This window comes from Ambystoma mexicanum, chromosome 2p (assembly GCF_040938575.1).
Source record: "Ambystoma mexicanum isolate Mex_15411 chromosome 2p, UKY_AmexF1_1, whole genome shotgun sequence".
Classification (NCBI taxonomy): Eukaryota; Metazoa; Chordata; class Amphibia; order Caudata; family Ambystomatidae; genus Ambystoma; species Ambystoma mexicanum.
Genome location: NC_090923.1, coordinates 749221919 through 749244233, shown reverse-complemented (window position 1 = coordinate 749244233; position 22315 = coordinate 749221919). Strand labels below are relative to the sequence as shown.

The following is a 22315-nucleotide window of genomic DNA, read 5'->3' as shown; positions in this document are numbered from 1 at the left end:
TGGACAACACAAAGGGTCTTGAACTTGATCCTTGCAGCCACTGGGAGCCAGTGGAGAGATTTCAGGGCTGGAGAGATATGATCCCTGGGCTTGAAGCCAAGGATAAGTCTTGCAGTCCTGTTCTGGATTAGTTGCAGATGCCGGAGAGTAGAGGAAGGCAGAATGAGAAAGAGGCTGTTGCAGTAGTCCAGCCTAGAGAGAACGAGTGCTCTGGAGACAGTGAGCTTCTGGAGGAAAGTGAGAAAGGGAAGAGTCCCTTTGAGGAAGAGCAGCTGGTAGTGGAACTTCTTGGTGACATCGGAGATGTGAGGAGAGAAAGGGAGAGTGGCATAGAGATGACACCAAAGTGTTTTGCCTCGCAGGAATGTGAAGGAAGAGGGCCCAAGGCGGACATCCAGAGTGAGAGAGGTAAAGCTGGTGCCAGGGTCCCAATGAGAAGGATCTCAGTCTTACTGGTATTAAGGCAGAGATTGTTGGAGGCGCAGGGTAGACTGTCAGGAATGAGCGAGAGAGGAGAGGAGGCCGAGGGGAGCCTGAAGGAAAGCTGAGTCATCCGCATAACTCAAAGTTGGAGGAGAAGGTAGAGATCAGGTGGGCCAAAGAGGAGAAGGTAGAGATCAGGTGGGCCAAAGGGGCCAAGTAGAGGTTGAAAAACCAGGGTGAGAGTATAGAGCCCTGGGGAACGCCACAGGTAGAGAGGGGTGGCAGAGAGATTGGGACCAGGTTGTACCTGGGAGGGAGGGGGGAGTCCAAGAGGAAGGAGGTTAGTCACTCCAGGGCCTGATCCACGATGCCCAGGTTCTCACGGAGTCGATTGATCAGGATGGTGTTGTTGACTGTGTCAAAAGCAGAGGAAAGAAGGAGAGTTAGGACAGAAGGAATGCTGGAATAAAGGTTAGAGAGCAGATCTTTATGGGTGTTCAGGAGAGCAGTTTCCATGTCTCTGGCATCTCTGAAGCCAGACTGATGGTCATGGAGACAACCAACAGATTCAGTATGGAGCGTGAGCTGGGAGATGGCAAGCTTTTCCAAGAGTTTGCCCAAGAAAGGGGTGAAGGAGATTGGGCAGTAGTTTGCCGGGCAGGTAGGATCAGCAGATGGCTTCTTGAGGACTGGGTGCACAAGGGAGTGCTTAAGGGGAGAGGGGAACGTTCCAGTGGCTAAAGAGTGATTACAAAAATCGGCCAAGGCTGGAGCGAGGGTGGCAATATGGTCCTTGATGGTTCTGGAGGAGCAGGGGAGCACCTGTTTGGACGACGCTTTTAGATCAGACTTGTCTAGAAACCTCGTCAGGTGTTGTCGGAGAGAAAGAGGAAAAAGGAGGGGGAGAGGTACAGATTGCCAAAGGGGGCCGGAAGAGGAAGAGAAGATGGAGGACAGGATGTCCTGAGATTTAGCGGAGAAGAGGCCAGAGCCTTATAGACGGCATTGGAGGGAACAGGAGAGGTAGAGACCGCAACAGGATTGACCAGTTCCCTGCAGATTTTAAAGAGTTTGGTCGTGTTGGTAGAGGCCACGGGGACGCAGGCTTGAATGTGTGCTCTCTTCTTGATGAGTGTTATTACTTTGACTGGCATTTTGGTGCAACCAGTCTAGGTATGTCTAAATGTGGCCTGCCATGCTTTACTGTAATGTTATTACGTGTCTACACTGGTCTACATTGTGCAGCCAGTTGGACATGTTTTCATTGTGGCATGGCATTTTTAATAGCAAAGCATTAATGTTCCTGTGCACTTTTGGTGACTTACATGTATTGGATTGGTGTTGCCCTACAAAACAATTGCAAACCCTGTGGCTTTATAGCGAATTCTTCTCAGTGTGCTATACAATACATTAAAATGCACATTTATATATTTCTCCTAGTGCAGTGTGCAGCACGTTCATGTATATTGCGCAAGCGTGACCATCTAGGCTGGCCCACAGTTAGGCTCGACCCATGATTTGTTGATCATTTTGCGGGGGGGGGTGGGGAGGGGTCCTCAGCATGGCTCGCTCGGGGGCCCCCACATTTTGTTATGCCACTCGGCGGCCCCATAGTGAACCAAGCTGCACCTTGCTGATGAGGCACAACAAGGCCAAAGCATGTCTGTGGTTGCTTGTTTCTATGCAGTGGGGAACTGGCCTAGCAGTTGGTGCTGAGTTGCGCCCATTGGTGGCAGTACCAATGGCTGAACCCCTTTTGAAGTGGTGTGGAAAGTTGCCCAGAGTAGTGCCAGTGGTTCAGATTAATTCAAAACCTTCCACCCATCCCTTTCTTGGTTGTTACTCCCTAGAATCAAACTGGTTACAAGATAAATATACAGGTGCAGGTTAGCAACTCCAAAGTCACTTTGCAGAGAATTTCAGGCGAGGGAATGGGCCCATAGAAATAAAAGACAAATTCAATATGCAATTTGTGTGTATGGGGAAAAGACAGTTGGCAGTTTCATTTGTCACTGAACAACCTCTGGGAGGAACAGAGGAGATGTCAAGAGTTTGAGGGTGGTTCGAGAACCAGGAGCCCTAGAAGGTCTAGCAAAGCCTGAATGAAATCCAGCGTGAAAATGCAGTTGCCAACCACCCCATACGTACAGACTTCTTTTTCTAGGTGTGGATTACAGGACATGACCCCAATGAGAAAAGAACAGCAAACAGCCTTCCTTGAAGAGAACCCATCAAGCCAGAAATGCTGAAGAGCCTGGCAAAACATGTTCCAGCAGCTTGATGAAAAAAGGACATCCCAAACACATAATAAAATGTTCCACAGAAAACACTACACTGGGGATGACTCGGTCAGCCTGAAGAGCAGATGAGGAGGGATATTGGAGTCTCAAGACCCTCCTATGCTACGGTAATGACCAGCACCATTGCTTCACATCTGGAGGTAAAGCACAAAAAGTAAAACGGTCTGGCCCAGCACACAAGTGGAGTCTTCTGGGGTGTGGGGTGGGTGTTGTAGAAGGACAAACACAGTTGCAGCCTTGAGGATGACCTCTGTAGCGAGAAGCAAGAGCCTGAAGAAGTGGGTATACCAAGTTTCGTCCTCCTAGGTGGATCAGCTGTCTTTACCACAGCCATCCATGAGGATGCTTGTGTCTCCAATTCCTTCCACAAAGTTTCAGGTCGATTCTCTGTAGAACAGCTCTGGCTTTCCACAGTTATACACACAGAGACCTGGTGGGGTTACCCAGTCCTTCAGTCTCTGTGCCTTTCAAAGTTTTGGTAGCTATCCAAACTGGATTGAACAGTATGGTGGGTTTGAAAACCTTTCCAGACTGCCTTATGAGGGGAGTGAGGCACCAGGGATTGGGTTGACCCAGCCGCTACCTGAGGCCCAGAGGGTGCATGGAGAAGTATCCCACTGGCTTGACTCCTTCGCAGAGATGCAGTAATCTCTTGTCTCAGCCTATCGGATCAGTGCCTGAAGAAATAGACCTTAGCTACAAGTACCATCATCCCTCAGTGTCACCTACTGTGAAGGATAGTGGCCTAAACAATGGTAACATTCGTTCAATAACACCCACAAACCTGGGAACATCATTTCACAGAACGCACTGATAGAATACAGAAAGTGAGAGCATTGATGGCTCTCCATAACCCCGCAGAAGTTTTGACCAAGAACAAGCTGCCTTACCCAACCAGAAAGAAACAACAAAGCTCTCTGGTGCTCCTGTGCTCAGGCGGTGAAAGACTTCACATCCTGTGGGTGAAATGATGGATCGCTGAGTAACTACCATGCCCCACAAAGCAAATTCCAAGATGGAGCTCCATGGCGCAGACACTTATGTAACCATTATTCATTAAACCAATCCTAGCCTTTGTCTAATCCTTTCAGCAGGGGAATTAAGAATTTTGTAAGTAATAACCAATCCTGGGGAGGGGTACGAGAGCAATTGGGGGGGGGGGGGGGGTTAACCAACAAAAAAACACTATTAGAAAAATATCCAGACTACGTTTTATGAAGGGGGCTGGACAAGTTCAATCACTGTCATGGATTTGGAGGAAGGAGATGTACATGCTGAGGCTCCCTTGATAGAGCGGGAGATTGCTAAAGAGGAGCGTACTCGAAGAACTGCTGCCTAGAGAAAGGCAGTGCAAGCCTGGAGAGGCTGGAGAAAGGGATGGAGCTGGTAATCCCTTGAAGTCCGGGGAAGAAAGGCTGATCAGAGTGATACTAGAACACCTCAATTTGTTTGGAGAGCCAGAGAAATAGGATGGAGCCCTGGGGACACTGCTAGTAGAGAGGGTGGTGGAGAAGGGGCCCAATTGCAACTGGCAAGGGGGTTGGTGAGAAAAGAGGTCAGCCAATCAAGTGCCCGGTCAGTGATGCCAAGGGTGTCGTTCATTTTATGAGGATTGGTTGACTGTATCAAAGGCAGAGGAGAGCTCAAGAAGAATGAGAACAGCGGGAGAATTGGAGTCGAGATTTGCAAGCATGGTTTTGCATGTGTTCTGGAGAGCAGTTTCTGTACCTCCTGGATGCCCCTAATCCACATTGATGGTCATGAAGGCAACCAACAATTCCAGTGTGGAAGTTCAGTTGGGGGAGGACCAACTTCTCCAAGAGTTTACCCAGGAAGGGGGTAGTGGAAGTGGGGTGATAGTTGGCCATTCAGGAGGGTTTTTGTCATGCCTACCCCCGGGGAACCAGACCAGGTCCAGCAACCCCGTAAGCAGGCATCATATTATTTTGAGCAAGCCCAAAAACCCCTGCTAGGGGCTGTTTGGGTGTGATCCTGGCGCTTATGGCGCCAGGCTCATATGGAGAGTCGGTCCTGGCGCCATAGGCGCAAGGCTCATAGAGTAGAACTTACCTGATGCAGACCATGCTGCAAGCTTACCTGAGGCAGACCATGCTGCAGAGCTCCAAGCCAAATGAGGCTTGGAAAGGACTATTTTAGCTAGGGACTATTTTTTACTCGGGTGGGGCTGGGGAGCAATATTTACCTGAGACTACTTTGGAGGCTATTTAAACCACGCCCGAAGAGCTGCACACGCTTCGCGTTATTCTGCATCCAGCAGCGTAATGCTCACCTTGTCTGCAAGCCTGCATCCAGTCTTCTGCCACGCCCGCCTCGAGTTTGCAGCTCCTAGACAAAGGGAGGAACAGAAGGAGAAAAGGTTAGCATAAGAGCAAAACCTTCGATCCTTACCTAAATTCCGGATCCACTGTGCCTTCGAGCTGGAAGAAGGAAGCATTTTACGCGTGCCACCTCGCCTGCTGCAGAGCTGCGCTGATCTCACCGGCCTTCGCAGCATCCTCACGATCCACGCATCCTTCTGCACATTCCCGCCGCACTCTAGCACCTAAGGGGAACACAAGAACAGCAAAGGTGAGCCAAGGGAATGAACAGAGGCAATAGTAACTACCCCCATAGACTTACCTGATTACCGCTGGGGTACTATTCCTCTTCACGGGTCGGCGCAGTCTCCATTGCATCCTCGCTGTACCCCGGCCCCTAAGGGGAACAAACGGACAACAAGGTGAGACAAAGGGACAAACAAGGGGAACTCTTCTCACCGCAATAGACTTACTACCGCCGGAGGCATTATTCCCCGAACTTCATATTTTCTCTCCACACCTGAATAAGGGAGCAAGCAACAGGTTACATTCTGGCCTTATCTTATTGAACTGTGTAGGATAAGCCAAATCCTTACCTGAACTTCGTCAGCTACCACGAGGAACTCTTTGCTGGGTTCAAGCTGCAAACTGCAAGGAATCGGACAAGAGTGAAAGTCAGACATGTGAACTCTTACGAACTACATACTTTTCGGAGTCAATATTTTTCTGGAACTCACCAATTCCTTCGAGCCAGTAAAGCAACTGGTTATCAATGCGCCCCTGCGCTCAATGCAGGATGGAGAGCTCATCTTTTCAAACCATCAGAAGAATATTCCTACGGGCCAAGCAAACAAAGCTAGGTGGGCCTGTCCAGTCTGTCATCTCGGCCCTACGCGTCACATTGGTGGAGACCACAGCTGTCCAGTTCAGATCGATGCCTCTGTGGGAGCCAGGTGAGCCTAACAGTTTTTTAAGGGAGGATGACCAACCGAGTGCTTGAGGGATAGAGGGAAGAACCAGTGGTGAATGAGTGGTTACAGAAGTCTGCGAGAGCATGGGCGAGGGAGGAGATGTTGTCCTTAATGGTTCTGGAGGAGCAGGGGAGCACCTGTCTGGAGGAGTCCTTCATAGAGCGAACCACTTTAGAGTCCTCATCCAGTGCTATTTATTTTATTTTTTATTTATTGTGCATTTGTACGGCACAAGTAAATTGTGTTTCAAAGTGCCCACAGGGCAACTGGGAGGGAACATGGAAAAGAAAAGCAAATATAACAATGAAAAATAGAGGCAGACCTATTAGGCCTTGTGAGCATTCAGAACGTGCAAGTGCAGAGAGAGAGGTGGGGGGAGGAAGTGGGGGAGGGGGTAAGTGCTAAGTGTACCAAAGAGGAAAGTGTTAAGTGACTTGGTGAGAGTGGTCAGCTGCCAATAAATAAGTGCAGTCCTGTGGTGGCATATGCCAGTGGGTGCCAAGGCAAGTGCTGGGAGCGGGCAGAGGCTGAAGGCGATTGGGTGTTGAAGGCCAGGACCCAGGAGGACACGTATAAGGGCCCTGGTTCTCAATCTCAACAACGGTGGGGTTTAGCAGAAGAGGGGCGGGAGGGAAGAAGGTGAAAAGGAAGGTCTTGAGGAGCTTCCGGAATTTGAGGAGATCTGGCTCAAGACGAAGCTCCTGCTATTGGCAGGAGGGAGGAGAGAGAGGTTGAAGGAGAGGAGCCAAGGGAGGCAGGGGGACAGGGATGGGTGTGGAATAGTGAGGACAAGATGTCCTGGGTTTCATATGTGAAATGGGAAGCCAAAGCATTGCAGAGAGCCTCAGAAGGGAGGAGAGAGGTGGAGACTGCAGCTGGATTGGCGCACAGATTTTGAAAGGTTCGGCCATGTTGGTGGCTCCAGAGATGTGGGCCCGCTTCTTGGAGCGGATGGAGAAGCGATATTGCCTTTGGAGCAGGTCGGCAGGCCAGTTTGTCAGAGGGTAAACCCAAGGTCTGCCACTTCCGTTCAGCAACTCTGCACTTGTGTTTCAGAGATGGTAGACCAGAGACGTACCAGCTGTTGTCCTTGGAGGCAGGTTTTAGGTGGACCCTCATGACTGGGACAAGGATGTCAAGGGTGATAGAGATGGAGAGGTGCAAGGACCGGATCAGAGGAAAAGTCCGTGGTGGGGGTGAGAGAGGGGATGAAGGTGGAGGTGAGAGAAGCGAGTAACCTTCTCTTCATAGGTCGGATGACAGTGAAGGAGACTGGTGGCGGTCCGGATAGAGAGCCAAGGGGACGCAGGTGGGAGGAGAGTGGTCAGACCATGAGAGCGGGGTGGTGACTGGGTTGGAGATGAGGGATGTAGCCAGAAATGAGGGCGTCCAGGGTGTGACCGGCAGAATGGGACGGGTCGCAGAGAGAATAGATGGAGACCAAGGGTACGGCACTGGGAGGTGGATGATTCAAGGGAGTCGAGGTGGATGTTGAAGTGATCAAGGAGGAGGAGCAGTTTGGAAGAAGAGGTTGAGAGGCAGGAGGTAAGGTCCGCCCATTCAGAGAGGGGTACAGGGGCGTGGTACCCCCCATCAGTGGTGGTGGGCAGGAGGAAGGAGTGGCAGGAGAAGGGAGGAAGCTCATGAGTGGGCATGCGCCTGCCGAGAAGGAAAAGAGTAGGTTGAGAACCTTGGGCCATGATAGTACCATTGTGATATGAACATAAGGTCCTTAATCAGTAACCTGTCATGCGGAGTGGGATGCAGAATAACTTGCATCAAATAATCAACTCGGGAAATTGGCAAAGTATTATCAATTGTCTGAAACAGGGAGTTACAATGAATATCAACGGACGTTTGATCGTGCTCTCAGCGTAAATCACATATAAACACATTTAAATTGCAGAAATTCATCATACTACGTGGCAAATGAGAAAAACCTACTAGCGATCGGATTTGGATTAAGGGGAACATCTAAGTACACTTTCTATACTAGGGCAGGTTGTGATAGGACATCTACTGTGAGGTGGACAACTTAAGCCTGCCTCTAGTGAAAGTCATCCTCAACACTTAGTACACAGAATACTATTGATTCTTAAACTAGAAGGCCCTTCGTTATATGGCCCTCTACAATTGGTTGGCATGCTCGTGCCATGTCTAGAACAGTTTGCTCCTTAGCAGCACGTAAGCTCATACCCAGGTGCCAGGAAGTGGACATGACTTTGCTTCCCACCCAAATTAGCCCTACATCTCATCGCCCATGCCTTCTGCTATGCAGACTGTCTTTGAGCTTGGCCTTGCAGTAGATTCTCTTCTCTTGGGAATAAAAGGGAGTACGTATACACACTTATCACAATTCTGGTCTACATGTCCAACTCATACTTCAATCCGTGGCTCCTGTGACAGGAGACCGCAATTCAGCCCATTTTGTAGCATTTAATTGTCTTGAATTAATAAATTTGGCACTCATGGTGTTCCTTCCTTGCACCTTAACGAGGGATAATTCAGCTTCTCACGTTCACTGTTCTTCATGGATAGATAACCGGCTTAGGCTTGCTCCAGCTTTGATACCAGGCTAAGCAGCTTCGCCCTTCAAGTCTGCGATCTTCAGTTAATTCTTTGCTACGACATACACCGCTCTCGATCCTTCTTTCTCTGTGGGTTTGAGTTCACTAAAATTTGTGGTACAGATGTCCAGACACTATACAATGATAGCTTCGCCTGCAATCTATTCACTACGTATAGCTAGCTTCTAAGTTTACTTAGTCTGCTTGCTTTCCTGCATCTGTACAGTTATTAAATGGCTGACATTTTCTGCAGTGCTCTTCACTTCACACGTGCAATCTTCTTTTCTGCATAAGGATGTTCACTTTATCCCTTATTTCGTCATCAGTTTCTATAAGGTCCATACATCCTCCTCTTCAGCCACTCTTCCTAGTGAGTCACCCTCACCTCTTGTGACGTCACCAGCTTGATTGTCATTTCTACAGGGGTACATCAGATGGGGTTTTCTTAATGGGTACCTTTTCATGAACACTCGTCACAATATGGTCACAACTATGTTAAGCATTGTGCAGTTTGTCTTCAAAAATACAGGTAGTAGGGGGGGGCGGGACTTCCTGCAGAGGCATTCGGCTGCTCCTCTACAGATACATAAATGATGCACCTAGAGGATGAGAAGTATACCAGGAGTTCTTACCTAGTGCCCCCATTAATGGGTGAGGAGGAGAAAGGGGAAAGAGTGGAGACCAAATGGGGGGTCCATAGGTCAGAAGAGGGCACAGAGAAGAGGTCTGCAATAGTCTGCCTGGAAGCGACATTGACGTAGGTGTCAGCAATAGTTAGGCCTGGATTAGAGTCCAGGACAGCTTTCTTCAGCTTTATTTCTTCCAGACTTTGTGAGAGAGGTATGATGGGTGATAGAATAGCAGTTAGAATAGATTCGAGAGATAGAGTGCCATGGGAGCAGTGGATGAGAGGGAGATAAATGGGAGTTGAACAGTGCAAAGGAACTCGCCAGGTGGCCTAGCAGCCAGGCGGGCACAGAAGGAGATGTGCAATCGAAAACTATTGCACCTAAATTCGAATTTCTCAAAACACACTAAATACAGCACAGCATGGTGGATGCACAAATTTAAAAAGCATGCTTTAGGAATGTTTGAATAAGGCGCTAATGAGCAGCGGCAAGTGAGCAATATGTTAGTCAAAGGCAGGTACACATCAAGTGGGCAAGAAGTTAGTTTGCAGTCAGCGACCTCTGGGAGAAGAAAAGTAGAGGACACAGGCCCATGGTAGGAGAGCAAGAGAATATCAGCTGTCTGAAAAAGGACCCTAAATGAGGTTGTGAGGCGGTTTGGAATAACCATTAAACCAAAAATGCATTGGGTCTGGGAAGATACCTATTGGGAATCCTGGAAACAGAAGGCTGAGTTGTGAGGATTATGAATTCTGAAAATCCATTGTCTATGGGAAGGACCCATTTGGAATCTTGTAGAAAGCAGAGGTCCATGAAGGTCCTGTTGAACATACTGAGAAGGATACGGTCTAAAAGAGAACTTCCAAGAAGCAGGAATACTCGGTCAGGCAGAAGCCACAAACCTGAAGACAAAGCTGTGATATGCCTGGGACAAATCCTAGGAATCAAGGTAAAAGCAGAGAGACTGAAGGTAAGTCCAGACTGTGAGTAGCTCCTAAAGGAACTTTCCCTGGGACATTTATTGATTTGGCTTTACCTTGCTTAGGATGGATATTTGAGTGGAGTATTAAAAATCTTGTTTCCGTAGTCCGCTAATGCAAATAATCGTGTTAGGTTTCCCTCTGCTGCCCAAATGGTATAGTTCACCTCTGTGTGCCCTTTCACTTCAACAACAGCTATCATTCTAACAAACGGAATGAGCACGGGTTCTACGTGGTCAACTTCACCTTTCACTATCTCAAACATTCGGAATAACTTCTAGTAACTTCTTTCTACCTCCACCTCTCTTCACACAGAGCACAGCGGTTTCAGTGTCGATATTACTTACCGGCTCAACGTTGCAGTCTCTAAAGAGTGGAACGCTATAGGACGAATGCCTCCTCACAAGCTAAGACTGATAGTAGTTGCTTTAATTCGGCTCATACGCAATCTTATGCCATCACAGGGACTCTGTAGATGCGGAATTGTCAACTTTGTTCCACTGCATAGCCACATCATAGAGGCCCTTGTAGTCGGTGGAACTCGCACTTCTCATTCCATCTGATACAAATATGCCTTTCAAATTCAAAAGAAGACCGTTACCTATAAGTTTCGCTTTTTCAATGACCATTAAAAAGTCACGCTGACCTACATCCCCTTCTTGGAAGCGATCAGTGGTAATTTCCGATATTTAAGAAGGGGGACATAAGTGACCCTATAAATAGCCAACCGATATTGACCTTTAAGATCTGCTATAACGGCGTATATAACTCCGAGAACTGCTAGTATGTTTTATTAGCTTATGGTAGCCAGGAGGCTAAATAACTCATTAAGATTAGGTTTTGGGAGTTTTCTGTTGGGCACAGCATTTGAAAAATAATTTGTAGACCAGGACAGAAAGGGACTAGTAAGTGTTGGTGTGGATCTTTTACTTTTGAACGTATTGGACACTCTGAGAGAACCTCATTTTCTGTGACCCATTCGTGTCACTGTTTACCTTAGAATCTCCTTTTGTTTTTAGGTCTACCCCAGCTCCTATAGGCATTTTTTCCAGCCCCTTAACTAAAACCTAAATTAATACTATCTTATGGTACTCACAACTTTGGTATCCATGGCGTCGTTCTGCCCTGCACACCAGCCAAAAAACACAGGTTATTGAATTGACCTTCATCAAGTCTAACCCAAATTCCATTCAGCCTTTGTGAGCTCTCTTCAGAGCTCAAGTAAAAGTGTAGCCAAAATGGACATTCCTCATGATACAAATCCAGAAGATGGCTGTATTGTAGAAATTAACAATGCAATGGTGGTCATTTTGCTTCAGTTTAGGGAGCAAGTGGGTACTGTGGCAGAAAGAAAAAATGTATGCTATGAAATATAAAATGCAAAACTGAGCTCGAAGAGTTTTGCAAGAGTTTTAAGAAGTAAACCAATACATCAATGCTAGGACATTCGTTTAGGCTGGATCACTAAAACTCTCCACTGATTAAATATAAGACTTCTTCTTAAGACTGTGAACACTTGCATACAAGGTGTTTCTGCTTGGCACGCCTAAGTGACAATTTTTCTTTTACATTGCTCAGCGAAGTTGTTTGTTAAACTTTGTCTATTTAATTGCACTGCCGACTACTGGCTTCCACCACTTGCATTAGAGACTAGATGAATAGTAAATTCTCTAACTAGCTCACAGCTGCAATGTGGGCTGCTTCTCACAGGGCCATGGGAAGCAAAAAGGTTATAGTACTTCTTTGAAGTTCTTGCGATAAGCCAGAAACCGAAAGGGCACTCCTTAGAAATTACTTAATGAGTGTTAGTCCACACCTCTCTTGGAGGCTTCAATGTGTTTGAAAGTGTAAAGAGTACCTGGCTTCTGCAATAACTGGCAGCAAAGAGGTAGGATGGTGGTTTTCTCCAGGCATGGGGTGCAGGCAGCAAGCAGGGGACTCTGCATCTCACTAGTGCAGCATTCTGGGCCTTGTTAAGTTGGACACCTTCCCTTTTTCTTCTGCTGTGCAGCCAGCATAAGTGGCACCAATATTCAGGCGCATGCCAATTGTGAGGAATCCGAGGGCGTCCGCACTTCTTTTCCCAATATATCCTCCTCCCAGTTGGCCACTGAAACGCTGGCTCGATCAGATCCTGACACTAGGGGTGGGTATGCGAGGGAGGATCCACCTGAGTGGAGGAGACTTTGGGGAGTTGGGATGATGCGCCCTTAGGTGAGACGCAGGATCCCACATTTCCCCGTTTATAGTGGGTTTGACATCCCCAAGGCCTTTATAGGCTATTACAGTCCCTTCCCTATTTTTCCAGTAGATCATCTCCCAGGAAACACCAGTCGGGTACTGGGAAGAGGAAGAGAAAACCCTGAACCATACATCCTCTCTATTGATTTACACACGCACACCAGTTATGCACTGAGACGAGGAGGCAAGCAAGAGCAATGCAGAACTTCCAAGTCGGCAATGAGCGGTCTAGTCCTTTTAGGACCAATCAACCTGGCGGTAAGTTTAAAAGCTGCAAGAATAGTGAGAATGGAGGCAGCTGGGGAAACCAGTCTATAGACTGCTGGGTGAGAGCAGACCTCTCCAGGACGATGGTGTGGTAGACAGCGTGCTGGAGGAACCCGGAATGATGCAAAGCGAATGCAGCAGTGAGCAAGGCTAAAGAAAGCTGGAGGTCTGTTTTGGAATGCATAGAACCAGGCGAAGCAGCAGTGTGAGGCCCAGCTGTGAGACGCATCAGTGGTGGGAGCGAAGCCGCAGAGAGCCACAGAGAGCCGATGTGGAGACGGAGCGAGGCACTGCACGAGAGAGAGAGCTTGTGGCAGCCGAAATCTTCGCTGGAACATGTTAAGCACGGACCGGTGAGTCAACCTAGGAAGGGGGACACCGGGACGACAGGCAAGCATGTAAGACTTATAAGAAAGTTTGATTGTCGATCTAAATGAAAACCAGCATTTTGAATACCGAACTGAATGAAAGTACGGTTGAATACCATTAGGAATGAAAGTAGTTTTGTGGAATCACAGGATATGAAGGGAGTTGTGTAGTTTGAGAGAAGAAGCATTGACGAGAGCCATGACGATACAAAGGAACTGTGCAGCTTGAGAGAACAAGCATTGGCAAGAGCCTCGAGTATGTGAAAGTGCAACAAGTGAATGGTGGCAAAACAAGCAATGGTAAAGCATCATGAGGATGTGAAATGAAAACAAACCAAGCGCCACTGTAGAGATGATAGTGGCAATGTACAAATGAAGAAGCAATTGAGGTGCGTCAGTTGCGTGAACTGTAATGGTTTGTTGGGGAGGATTTTTTTCTGTGCTGATTCCCTTTTACCTGAGAGACCCCAGCACTGTTTGCTGGACTCTGGACTTTTTTGATTTATTCTCCCGAGTGAGTGGAACATTTTGCCACTTGCTCAGTCTTTGCTCTGGCTTGGAATCTTATTTTACTGCTTTGTGGAGTATGCTTTCCTTCCATAGATTTCAATGGGCGGAACTGTAATTGACTTTTGGTGGACACAGCACCCTCTGTGCAGTGTCACTGTAGAGTCGCTTGGACATCCCTCATTATTTTATTCTCTTGTGTGAACTACAGTTCCCAAGAGTAGTAATGTATCGTTTATCTTACTTGCCTTTTCTTTTGTGGGACAAGAACACACCACCTTATGTAGGGTGCTGGGTGGTTATACTGTAGTTCCTCTCCTACTACTCATGTAACATTTGTTACAGTAACTAACAAACCTAAATGGCTGGCGGCAGTGGATAGGGTTTCTACATTTTTGTGGACGTTACTTGCAGGCTGGTATTTTAGCTGCAGTACAATACCTATGGGAGACCATTTTCTCAAAATGGCTTTTGTGTTTTTTTTTTTCTGCCATTTTGTTTAGAAGTTCCTTCTATCATTCCAGGTAAGGTTGGATCCTTTGACTTTTGCCTTTTGGTGGGCTTCTTGTAGGAAGCCTGCCCATGCTCCAGTGTGTCTGGCAAGGCAGGAAGTGAGGGAGGGACACGAAAATCTCACTGTCCTTGGTGTGTATGTGTGCCTGGCTGAAACCAGTTCAAACTGGGCAGGACAGCCAACCTGTAGGTGATAGATAGGCCAATAGGGGTGAATGAATGGGTTACAGCATATAAGGTGAGGATTTTTGATCACACCCAGAGTCGACCACTGAAACTGGAAATCTAAAGCAGAATACAAGCAGAGATGCCAACAGCACCTTCAACAACTGCAGAAGTACCGGTGAAGCCTTGCAGCTCTGCTGACAGTTTTCAATTTGACAGGGAAGCTTTGCCAAGGAATACTTCCTCCCTTGGGTTGTTGGGACCAACTAGCCTCAGGACCTTCAATTTGTGCCATCCCCCAACGTCCTGTGATTTTCCTTGGCTGCAGAATAACAATACCCGGGGTACCTGGACCATTTGCGAGAGCATCATCTTGCAATCAACAAATCTCGCGGAAACTTCACAGGCATCTGTATGTACCTCAAAGTCCCCTCACCAGAGTTCAGGACCGAGTAAACGAAGCGCAACCAACTGGCGATATTAGTTACTTCTTGACGCTAAGAAAAAGGCACCAAAACCACAAACGGCTGCTGGAGTGAGCTGAATCCTTTGCTGCCGACCCCTTCTCTCGAGTGCTGCCACAGAAGCCCACTGAAGGTCCCCCTTTCGTACCCACGACCAGGAACCAGAGTCTTCATCGTTGCATCCGGAAGTCGAGCAGCTATATTTTTAGCTTCACTCTTCAGGTACTGTGAGGCTTGGGTTAGACTTCCCGTAGGCCATTTTCGGTGCTCCTTTGTTTTGGGAGTGCTGCTTTTCTCATTTGGGAATTCACCTCAACTCCTCAGTGCAGGTCTTGCAACCTGTATTCCTACTGGAAGGCTCCACTTGAGCTCCTGTGTTTTATACAAGAACTGACTGTTTACATAACTTCTCTCTGAGGATTTTCATCAGAACTGGTGCGGTCCGTTTGACTGTGATTTTGCTGGTTTCCGAAAGGTCCATCTTCTTGATCCTACTGGCTTTGACAATGCTGTGTCCTCGATAAACTTGAATTGTGAACACTTTTTTTTTAGTTATACAACACACTGCCTAAATCCCTCTGGGAGAGTGTACATTGTTACTTACCAGTTGCTAGCTGTGTTCTGTCTAACCTTTACTCACCCTTAAACAGAATTTTGTAAAGGTAATACTTATAGGTTCCTACTGACCTTAACTGAAGTCACTGTTTGTGCTGGATATGAAAAGTATATACAAAGTTACTTACCTGCATTATTATTCCTTTTCTAATTGAATGTTATTGGTAGTTGCTGTATTTTAGATTTGCCTGTGTGCCTTGTGTATTTATAAATATATTTTAATATAACTTTGAGTGTTTTCCTTGGATCTCTGTATGTACCGACTACTTTGTACTGCTCTACAGCTCACACAACTCCCTAAGATAGGCCTGGCTGCTCAGCCACTCTACCCACTTGTGTAGTACAGGCCTATATTAATAGTTGGTTCCCTAATACCAAGAGAAGTCTTATGAAGTCTGACCCCAGTTGGGCTTTTCCTAACATGGGTGGACTGTGCGGTCCAGCAACTGCGCCTAGACCGAGTACACCCATTTATGGAAAGGCCACTTAAAGCACCACAACAAAGCTTGTGATTGATTCAAAAGGAAATCTTGTGTGATTTGAAATTAAGGAAGTGGACTCTTGAGATTTGTGAAAAGTAACCAAGCCAGACGAGCTGGGAAGTATCCCAAAGAGCTGTGTTGAAACTGGTGAAAAGCTTGAAAGCGTGGGGAAGAGAACTCCTTTTTACATTGTGAACTATTTGAACCTTGGGTAAGGGAAACCATTTGAAAACCAAGAGCTGAACTTTTATTTGAAAACTTCTCATTTTGAGGCTGACATCCCTACATATGGTATGCAAATGTTTGTGCGGCCAAGTATAGGTTTTGGACACACAGACCTTTGCTTTGGACATTCTGACACAGACTATCCTTAGTTTTATTTTGGTAGGGAACACCAACCTTGGTATAGGACAAGATGGGCCTTTTTCCAAACCTTTTTGTTTAAATATGTTTATAGCCCAAACTTTATTAGCGTTGGCTGTCTGCTTCATGATGTCTTCACACAAGCCACCAACTGCTGGCGCATTACTGATCTGCGTTGCACAGTCGCCAGTCCCATTAGTTGGGCTGAGTGGCACCCTGCACAAAGAGTACAGAAACTGGACAGTCACCAGCCAACAGCACTGCCAGGACGGGCAAGTCAAAGGAAAAGGCAACTGCCAAGGAGTGCTTGTGCAGCTTTTTTCTATGGCTAGACTACCAACATATTCCGCTTGCCACCCTAAAGAAGCAGTTAAACAGCTGGTGACTCACATTAAGACACAATTACTACAGCATGTTATGTTTTTTGATTGATATTTGTAAATTGCGCATTTGCCATGCTTTGTCCAAACGTCACCCCCCATGAGCTGGTGCATAACTAAATATGTTGACACTATGGGGAGCAGCAGTGGGTGGCGAGTTGCTGCCCTGATGTGATACAGGCATGCTAGAAAATACTTGAGAACTGGCCCTTAGTTATTTACAAATTAAGCACTGGTGCTGGGGCACTTAAACCAACCGGAGAGTATGAGTACATTGAAAGACTTCCATTGGTGGAGACACCCTGCAAGGGTGTGTGAGAATACTGTTTGGATATCGGACTAAGGAGACTAGGCCCTTTTATCTTAGTAACCCTTTTCACTGGCTTAGTTGCTCCTCATCCTGATACAGTAGGTATACAGTTTTCCTATTGGGTTTTTGTTTGAACATGTAGTCTTTTTACCAACCTAACCCCAAGGCCCAGAGCCACTAGGCAAACTACTGGTCATGAGGAAAATGATCTCCATATAGAGCGAAACCACGCAACATGCACTCCCTAAAAGCCCCATTCAACTTTAATTAACCGTTTTAGTAGGCCACTCTTCCATGTTGTGCTATGTTTTTCCCCTCATCCCCTGAGCATGAACGTTTTAAGCACTTGCAAATAAACATAATTATGTTTTCCCTCTATTTTTCTGTCTTGACTCCTGTGTGCCTTATCTCCTGCATGACTTCATCCTTGCAATGAGCCAGTGGAAAAGGGAACACGTACTAGATTCTTCATAATATTCAGTTTCATTCAAAGCTCTTGATGTATTGGGGGCAGATTCTATCAAGTTAGTCTCAACCACTTTTGGCCTCATCAGATGGATGCTGACCCCATTTTTCAAATCTCTGTATGATGTTGGGTTTTGAAGGATAACTCCCTCTTATTAGGTCCATCTACAGACCGTGTGCCATGCTTCAGAAAAATCAAGAAAGGGGTGTTTTCAGGCAGCATGCTATCTAACTCGAGTATCCAATAAAATGTCTTTTTAACATTTTAATAATACTTCAAAAGAAATGTGCATATTCTAAGTGCCCCAATTCATTTGTATTCATTCCTTTGGGGGTAGTTGGTTCGGCAAAATAATATTTTCTTTCAGACAGCTGATGGTCTCAAGACCCATCCCCAAACTCCTCAGCCTTTTCCTAAAAAGAGATGCAGCTGCAACATTCAAACAAAAATTTAACTTTTAAGCAAAATCACAATGTGCAAATGGACAATATGTAACATTTGTTGGTAAATCCCTGAAATGTGTGGATTCTTTTGGTGTGTTTGGAATTTGGGTCCTCCCTCACACTGTGGTGATATGAAATGTTGGATATGTGTCTGTGGGACAAAGCTGAACCTAGTTGTGTTAATGGGAAGTGTCAAACCAAATAAAGCTATGGTGCCTTGGAAAAAAAACCTTTGTGTGGTCCCTGTTCTACTCTTGTGAATTGTTTCAGAGCACCGCACCCAAATCTGTGTTTGCTCGGGTCAAGAATTATGGTAAACGCAAGCATGTCAGACTATGGGACCCAGGGGAAACGGAGGAAACTCGTAACAGGCTTGTAACTTTGAAAATCGCCCACATTGGGGCACTGCAAGTCCTATGAGCACTGCCCTGTTAAGATTATTAACAAGTGTTGAAATAGGAACAATTTACTGGGGGGGGAACCCCTCATCTTTGGAGGAGCGTGGCGGTCTGAGGGGGCGTGATCCCAGGCCAGGTCACGCAATACAGTATCACTTCATAGAATCTGGTGAATTGCAGAACAGCATAGAGCATTATGGCAATATGAGTGTGTCCAGAATTTTAAATAAACATGTCTTATTGTGATTAATTAGGAAACCCTTTTGAGCGAATAATGGCAGTTGGGCTCTGCAATTTTAATTGGTCATACTACTCACCCTAGTGTTAAATGTTAAAGGTATTCGTACCGCGCACCTTTGCCAACAGAGTTGGTCCCCAGGTGCTCTGGCAGATCTGCAAATGAGAAGTTGGGATGGGTTCGTAAGGTGAAGAGGGAGTAGGGTAGTGATAGGAGTGGTGTTCCGTTTGCAGCTTCAACTCGGTATACACCAGGTGCTGAGCTTTGGTGCGAGTATCGGATCGATGTCTGTACTCGTGCGCTGATGGTGCGGCTTATGTGTTGCATTGTTGTGAAGTGCGTGCGGGTTGTTGTGCGAGAGATGGTTGGGTGAGTTTTTAAGTGAGCTAAGTATGCAGAAATGTTGAGCTTTTTTTTTGGTTAGTAGGTTATGATATTCCACACGTTAACATTCACAATTCTGTCCGAGTGTGGCACTTGCTAACCTTCACAATCCCATCAGGAGCGACTCAGGCTAACGTTCAGAATTCTATCCAAGTGTGGGACATGCTAACATTCCCAAATCCATTTTAAGTGTTGCACTTGGTAATCTTCATAATTCCATCTATGTGTGGCACGTGCTAACATTCACAATCCTGTCTAGGTGCGGGGCAGTACAGTGTTGACAATTCCATCTAAGTGGTGGACGTCGCAACATTCACAGTCCTATCTAGATGTGATGCAGGCTAATGTTTACAATTCTAAGTGTGAGACATGCTAATAAAAACATTCTTTACGACATGTACACCAGTGTTAACATTGACAACAAGCATGTGGGGCTTTGGCTGTTTCTGTATTCAGTTGCCCTGCCCATGGGTTGCTCGTGCAGTGATAAGTCTGCTTCAGGACACTTCTGGCTGGGAGTATCCTGTTCTGAAGCCAAGTTGTCTCACCACAAGCAACCCGCCCCTCATCCAGCAGACCGCTTTCAGAAGACTCGGGCAGTGGTGCAGAGTCTTCTGAAAGCCGCCTGCTCGTTGAAGTGGTGTGATAGTTCGTGGGCAAGCCCCTCGGTCTGGTAACAAGGCTGCAAGACGCGTTTTCCCGGAGCACCGCTCCGTCTTAAGGCCCATTTCCTGCGCCGTTTGCCAGTCTTCCAAGACTCAGAAATCCTGCTTTCTCTTGCCTCATGACGGACTCTTTTGCAGGCAGTCATAGTTTTATGCTGCAGCAAAGCATACACTTTCAGATGTATCAGAGCTATGTCCAACCATCACACACACGTGAACTTGGACAGGCTGTTTGCAGATCTTTACACAATTCCAATTACTTGTTTGCCTTCTGTCTGCAGCCGTGGGTTCAGCTTATGCCATGAAGCGGGAGAATAACAACCGTATCGTCATTTGCTATTTTGGTGAAGGGGCAGCCAGCGAGGGGGATGCCCATGCCGGCTTCAACTTTTCTGCTACTCTGGAGTGCCCAATCATCTTCTTCTGCAGGAACAATGGTTATGCCATCTCAACACCCACCTCAGAGCAGTACAGGGGGGATGGCATTGGTAAGTATACAGGAGGCATCTGTTTTTTTTAAAAAGTCTGTAGCAGGCAGTACTGAGGAGCATAAAGCACAAGCTGTTATGGGGCAGTGGCATTCAAAGAACGTTTCCCCTTCTATCCGATTTCAGACTTGTTGGATTCGTTTTTTGGTACAGAATCAGGCTTGATTGGTGTGGTAACTTAATACGTTAAACACCTTGGGGATGAATGAATTGATATTTCTGTTTCCCCACCTTAGTGCACAGTAAATAAACCCACTAACTCACTTGTGTGATAGTTTGCTGATAAGATAGCTAAGTTTATTGAGCACTCTGCAAATATCTGTGTGCAGCAAGCGGCTCACCAGTTTGAATCCTGGTGTGCCGATGTAGTGTTTTATCACCCCCCTTGATTTTGTGTGTGAAATTGTACAGGGATACATAAATATGTTCTCCCTCCTTCTCCATTGTAACTATATCTAGGCTAGTAACCGAAAACATCAAGTGTGGGGAACAAGTGATATGCATTCAGATTTTTAAGGATGCAGGAATTGACCAAAGGGGTTCAGGAAACCAGGCAATAGAGCGAATGCCAAGGGGAATCTCAACACTGTTTGAATAGAGGGATTTAGTACTTGGGACGATATCACATAAGTAAAGTACTGATCAGGAGGAGAAATGCACTAGGGAGGGGCCAACCTGTAAATACAGGAGTAGAATTGTATTCGCAGGGAAAAGTTGCATGTAATCAACTTTTTGTTTTGCAGCGGCTCGGGGTCCAGGCTATGGGATCTTGTCCATTCGAGTGGACGGCAATGATGTATTTGCTGTCTACAACGCTGTGAAGGAGGCTCGCCGGCGAGCTGTGGCAGAGAACCAGCCTTTCCTCATTGAAGCCATGACATACAGGTTAGTGTTTAGCATTTCTTGTTTTTAACTTGAAATGGCCTGTAATCGCTGAACTAAGGTTTCCCCAAGTCCTCTGGTGAGGGATTCAAGAAGACCAACCTTTTGTGGATGTGTCTCTCAAATAGTAAATATGAAAGAGCAGTCTATCTTTACTCTTAGGAGCGGTACCAGGGCCAGCCTTTGCTTTGGCAGAGCCATGGACGAAACAAAATGTTGCGCCCACACCCTCGTGAAGGCGCAGCCGGCGTCATGAAGGCAGCTTTTCACTTAAATGGGATGGTGCCAGCTGTTGGCTTGGGGGGTCTTCTGGAGAATTTTCACTTCTGTGCTAATTTCATCCCACCTTAGAGACCCCCAGCTCTTAACTCATGAGTGAGTGGGATCTTTTTCTCACTCCCTGTTTTTCCCTGACTGAGATTTTATGTCTGACAAACTCCATAGGCATCTGCTTTGTGTATAGTGACGCACAGCACCCTCAGTGCAGTGTCACTGAGAAGTCCCTTGGATTTCCCTTAAGCTTTATATACATTTTCTTGGGAGAACTACTGTTCCCAAGAATAGTAACGTGAACTTGCTCTTTCTTTTTTACTTTGTAGGTCCAGCACACCTCTTATGTGGAGTGCTGTGGGGGGTGGTGTGGGGGTTTACCTAGTAACCCTTTATCCTACTTTCTCATGTAACATTTTGTGTTACCCTTACTACTTTAAATGGCTGGTGGCACTGGTTTACTTTTTACTACCAGTGTGCATTTTTACCACAAGATGAACCCTCAGCTACAGTACAGCACCCAGGGGTGTCCATTTTGTTAAAATGGCCCCTGTCTTCTTTTTTCACCATTTTCTGTTTGAGGTCTTTCTTGGCGTTTACTCAGTAAATTGAGAGGTTTGAGCCCTTTGTGTGTTTTGCCTTTGGTGGGCTTCAAATTTGAAGCCCGCCCCTTGCTTACAGTGTGTCTGGAAGGACAGGAAATGAGGGAGTGTCCCGAAACTCCCCTGTCCTTTGTCTCTAGGTGTGCCTGAATGAAACCAGTCCTGATTGGCCAGCTGTCTGTCTGGGAAGGACTGCCACCTTCCTGGGTGATTGACAGGCTAGGACGGTGAATGAAGGAATGAGAACGAGCTTAAAAGGCGAGATTCTTGGGACTACAGGCAGAGTCGACCACTGGAAGAAACATCCGAAGAAGAAATCGTGAAGAGAAGCCCGCTGCAACCTGCTGGACCTTGAAGTGCCCGGTGAAGCCCTGCTTCTGTGCTGATCTTCTTTATCGCATCGACTGAGAAGCTCCGGACAGAACGACCTCTTTCCTCGGGCTGGTGGGACCAACTAGCCCTGAGACTCTACTTTGGCGCAAACCCCGACTTACTGTGCCTCTCCAGTGCTGCAGAAGCCAAATTCCAGGGGTTGAGTGTCCATTACCGAGTGCAACGTCTTCCGCTGAACAAATCCGGCCAAAAGCTCCAGAAGCCTCCTAAGGACACTCCAGAA

At 46.7% G+C, this 22315-nt stretch overlaps 1 protein-coding gene across 4 annotated transcripts in view; it reads left to right on the top strand.

The window, feature by feature from the left end:
* BCKDHA (branched chain keto acid dehydrogenase E1 subunit alpha) overlaps positions 1-22315 on the top strand; it is a 177876-nt gene that overhangs the window by 94922 nt on the left and 60639 nt on the right. For all 4 annotated transcript variants that reach the window (XM_069644388.1, XM_069644389.1, XM_069644391.1 and 1 more), the window contains 2 exons: positions 19739-19945; positions 20689-20830. In XM_069644388.1, the coding sequence (XP_069500489.1) occupies positions 19739-19945; positions 20689-20830 (349 nt within the window). The remainder of the gene's footprint in view (positions 1-19738; positions 19946-20688; positions 20831-22315) is intronic.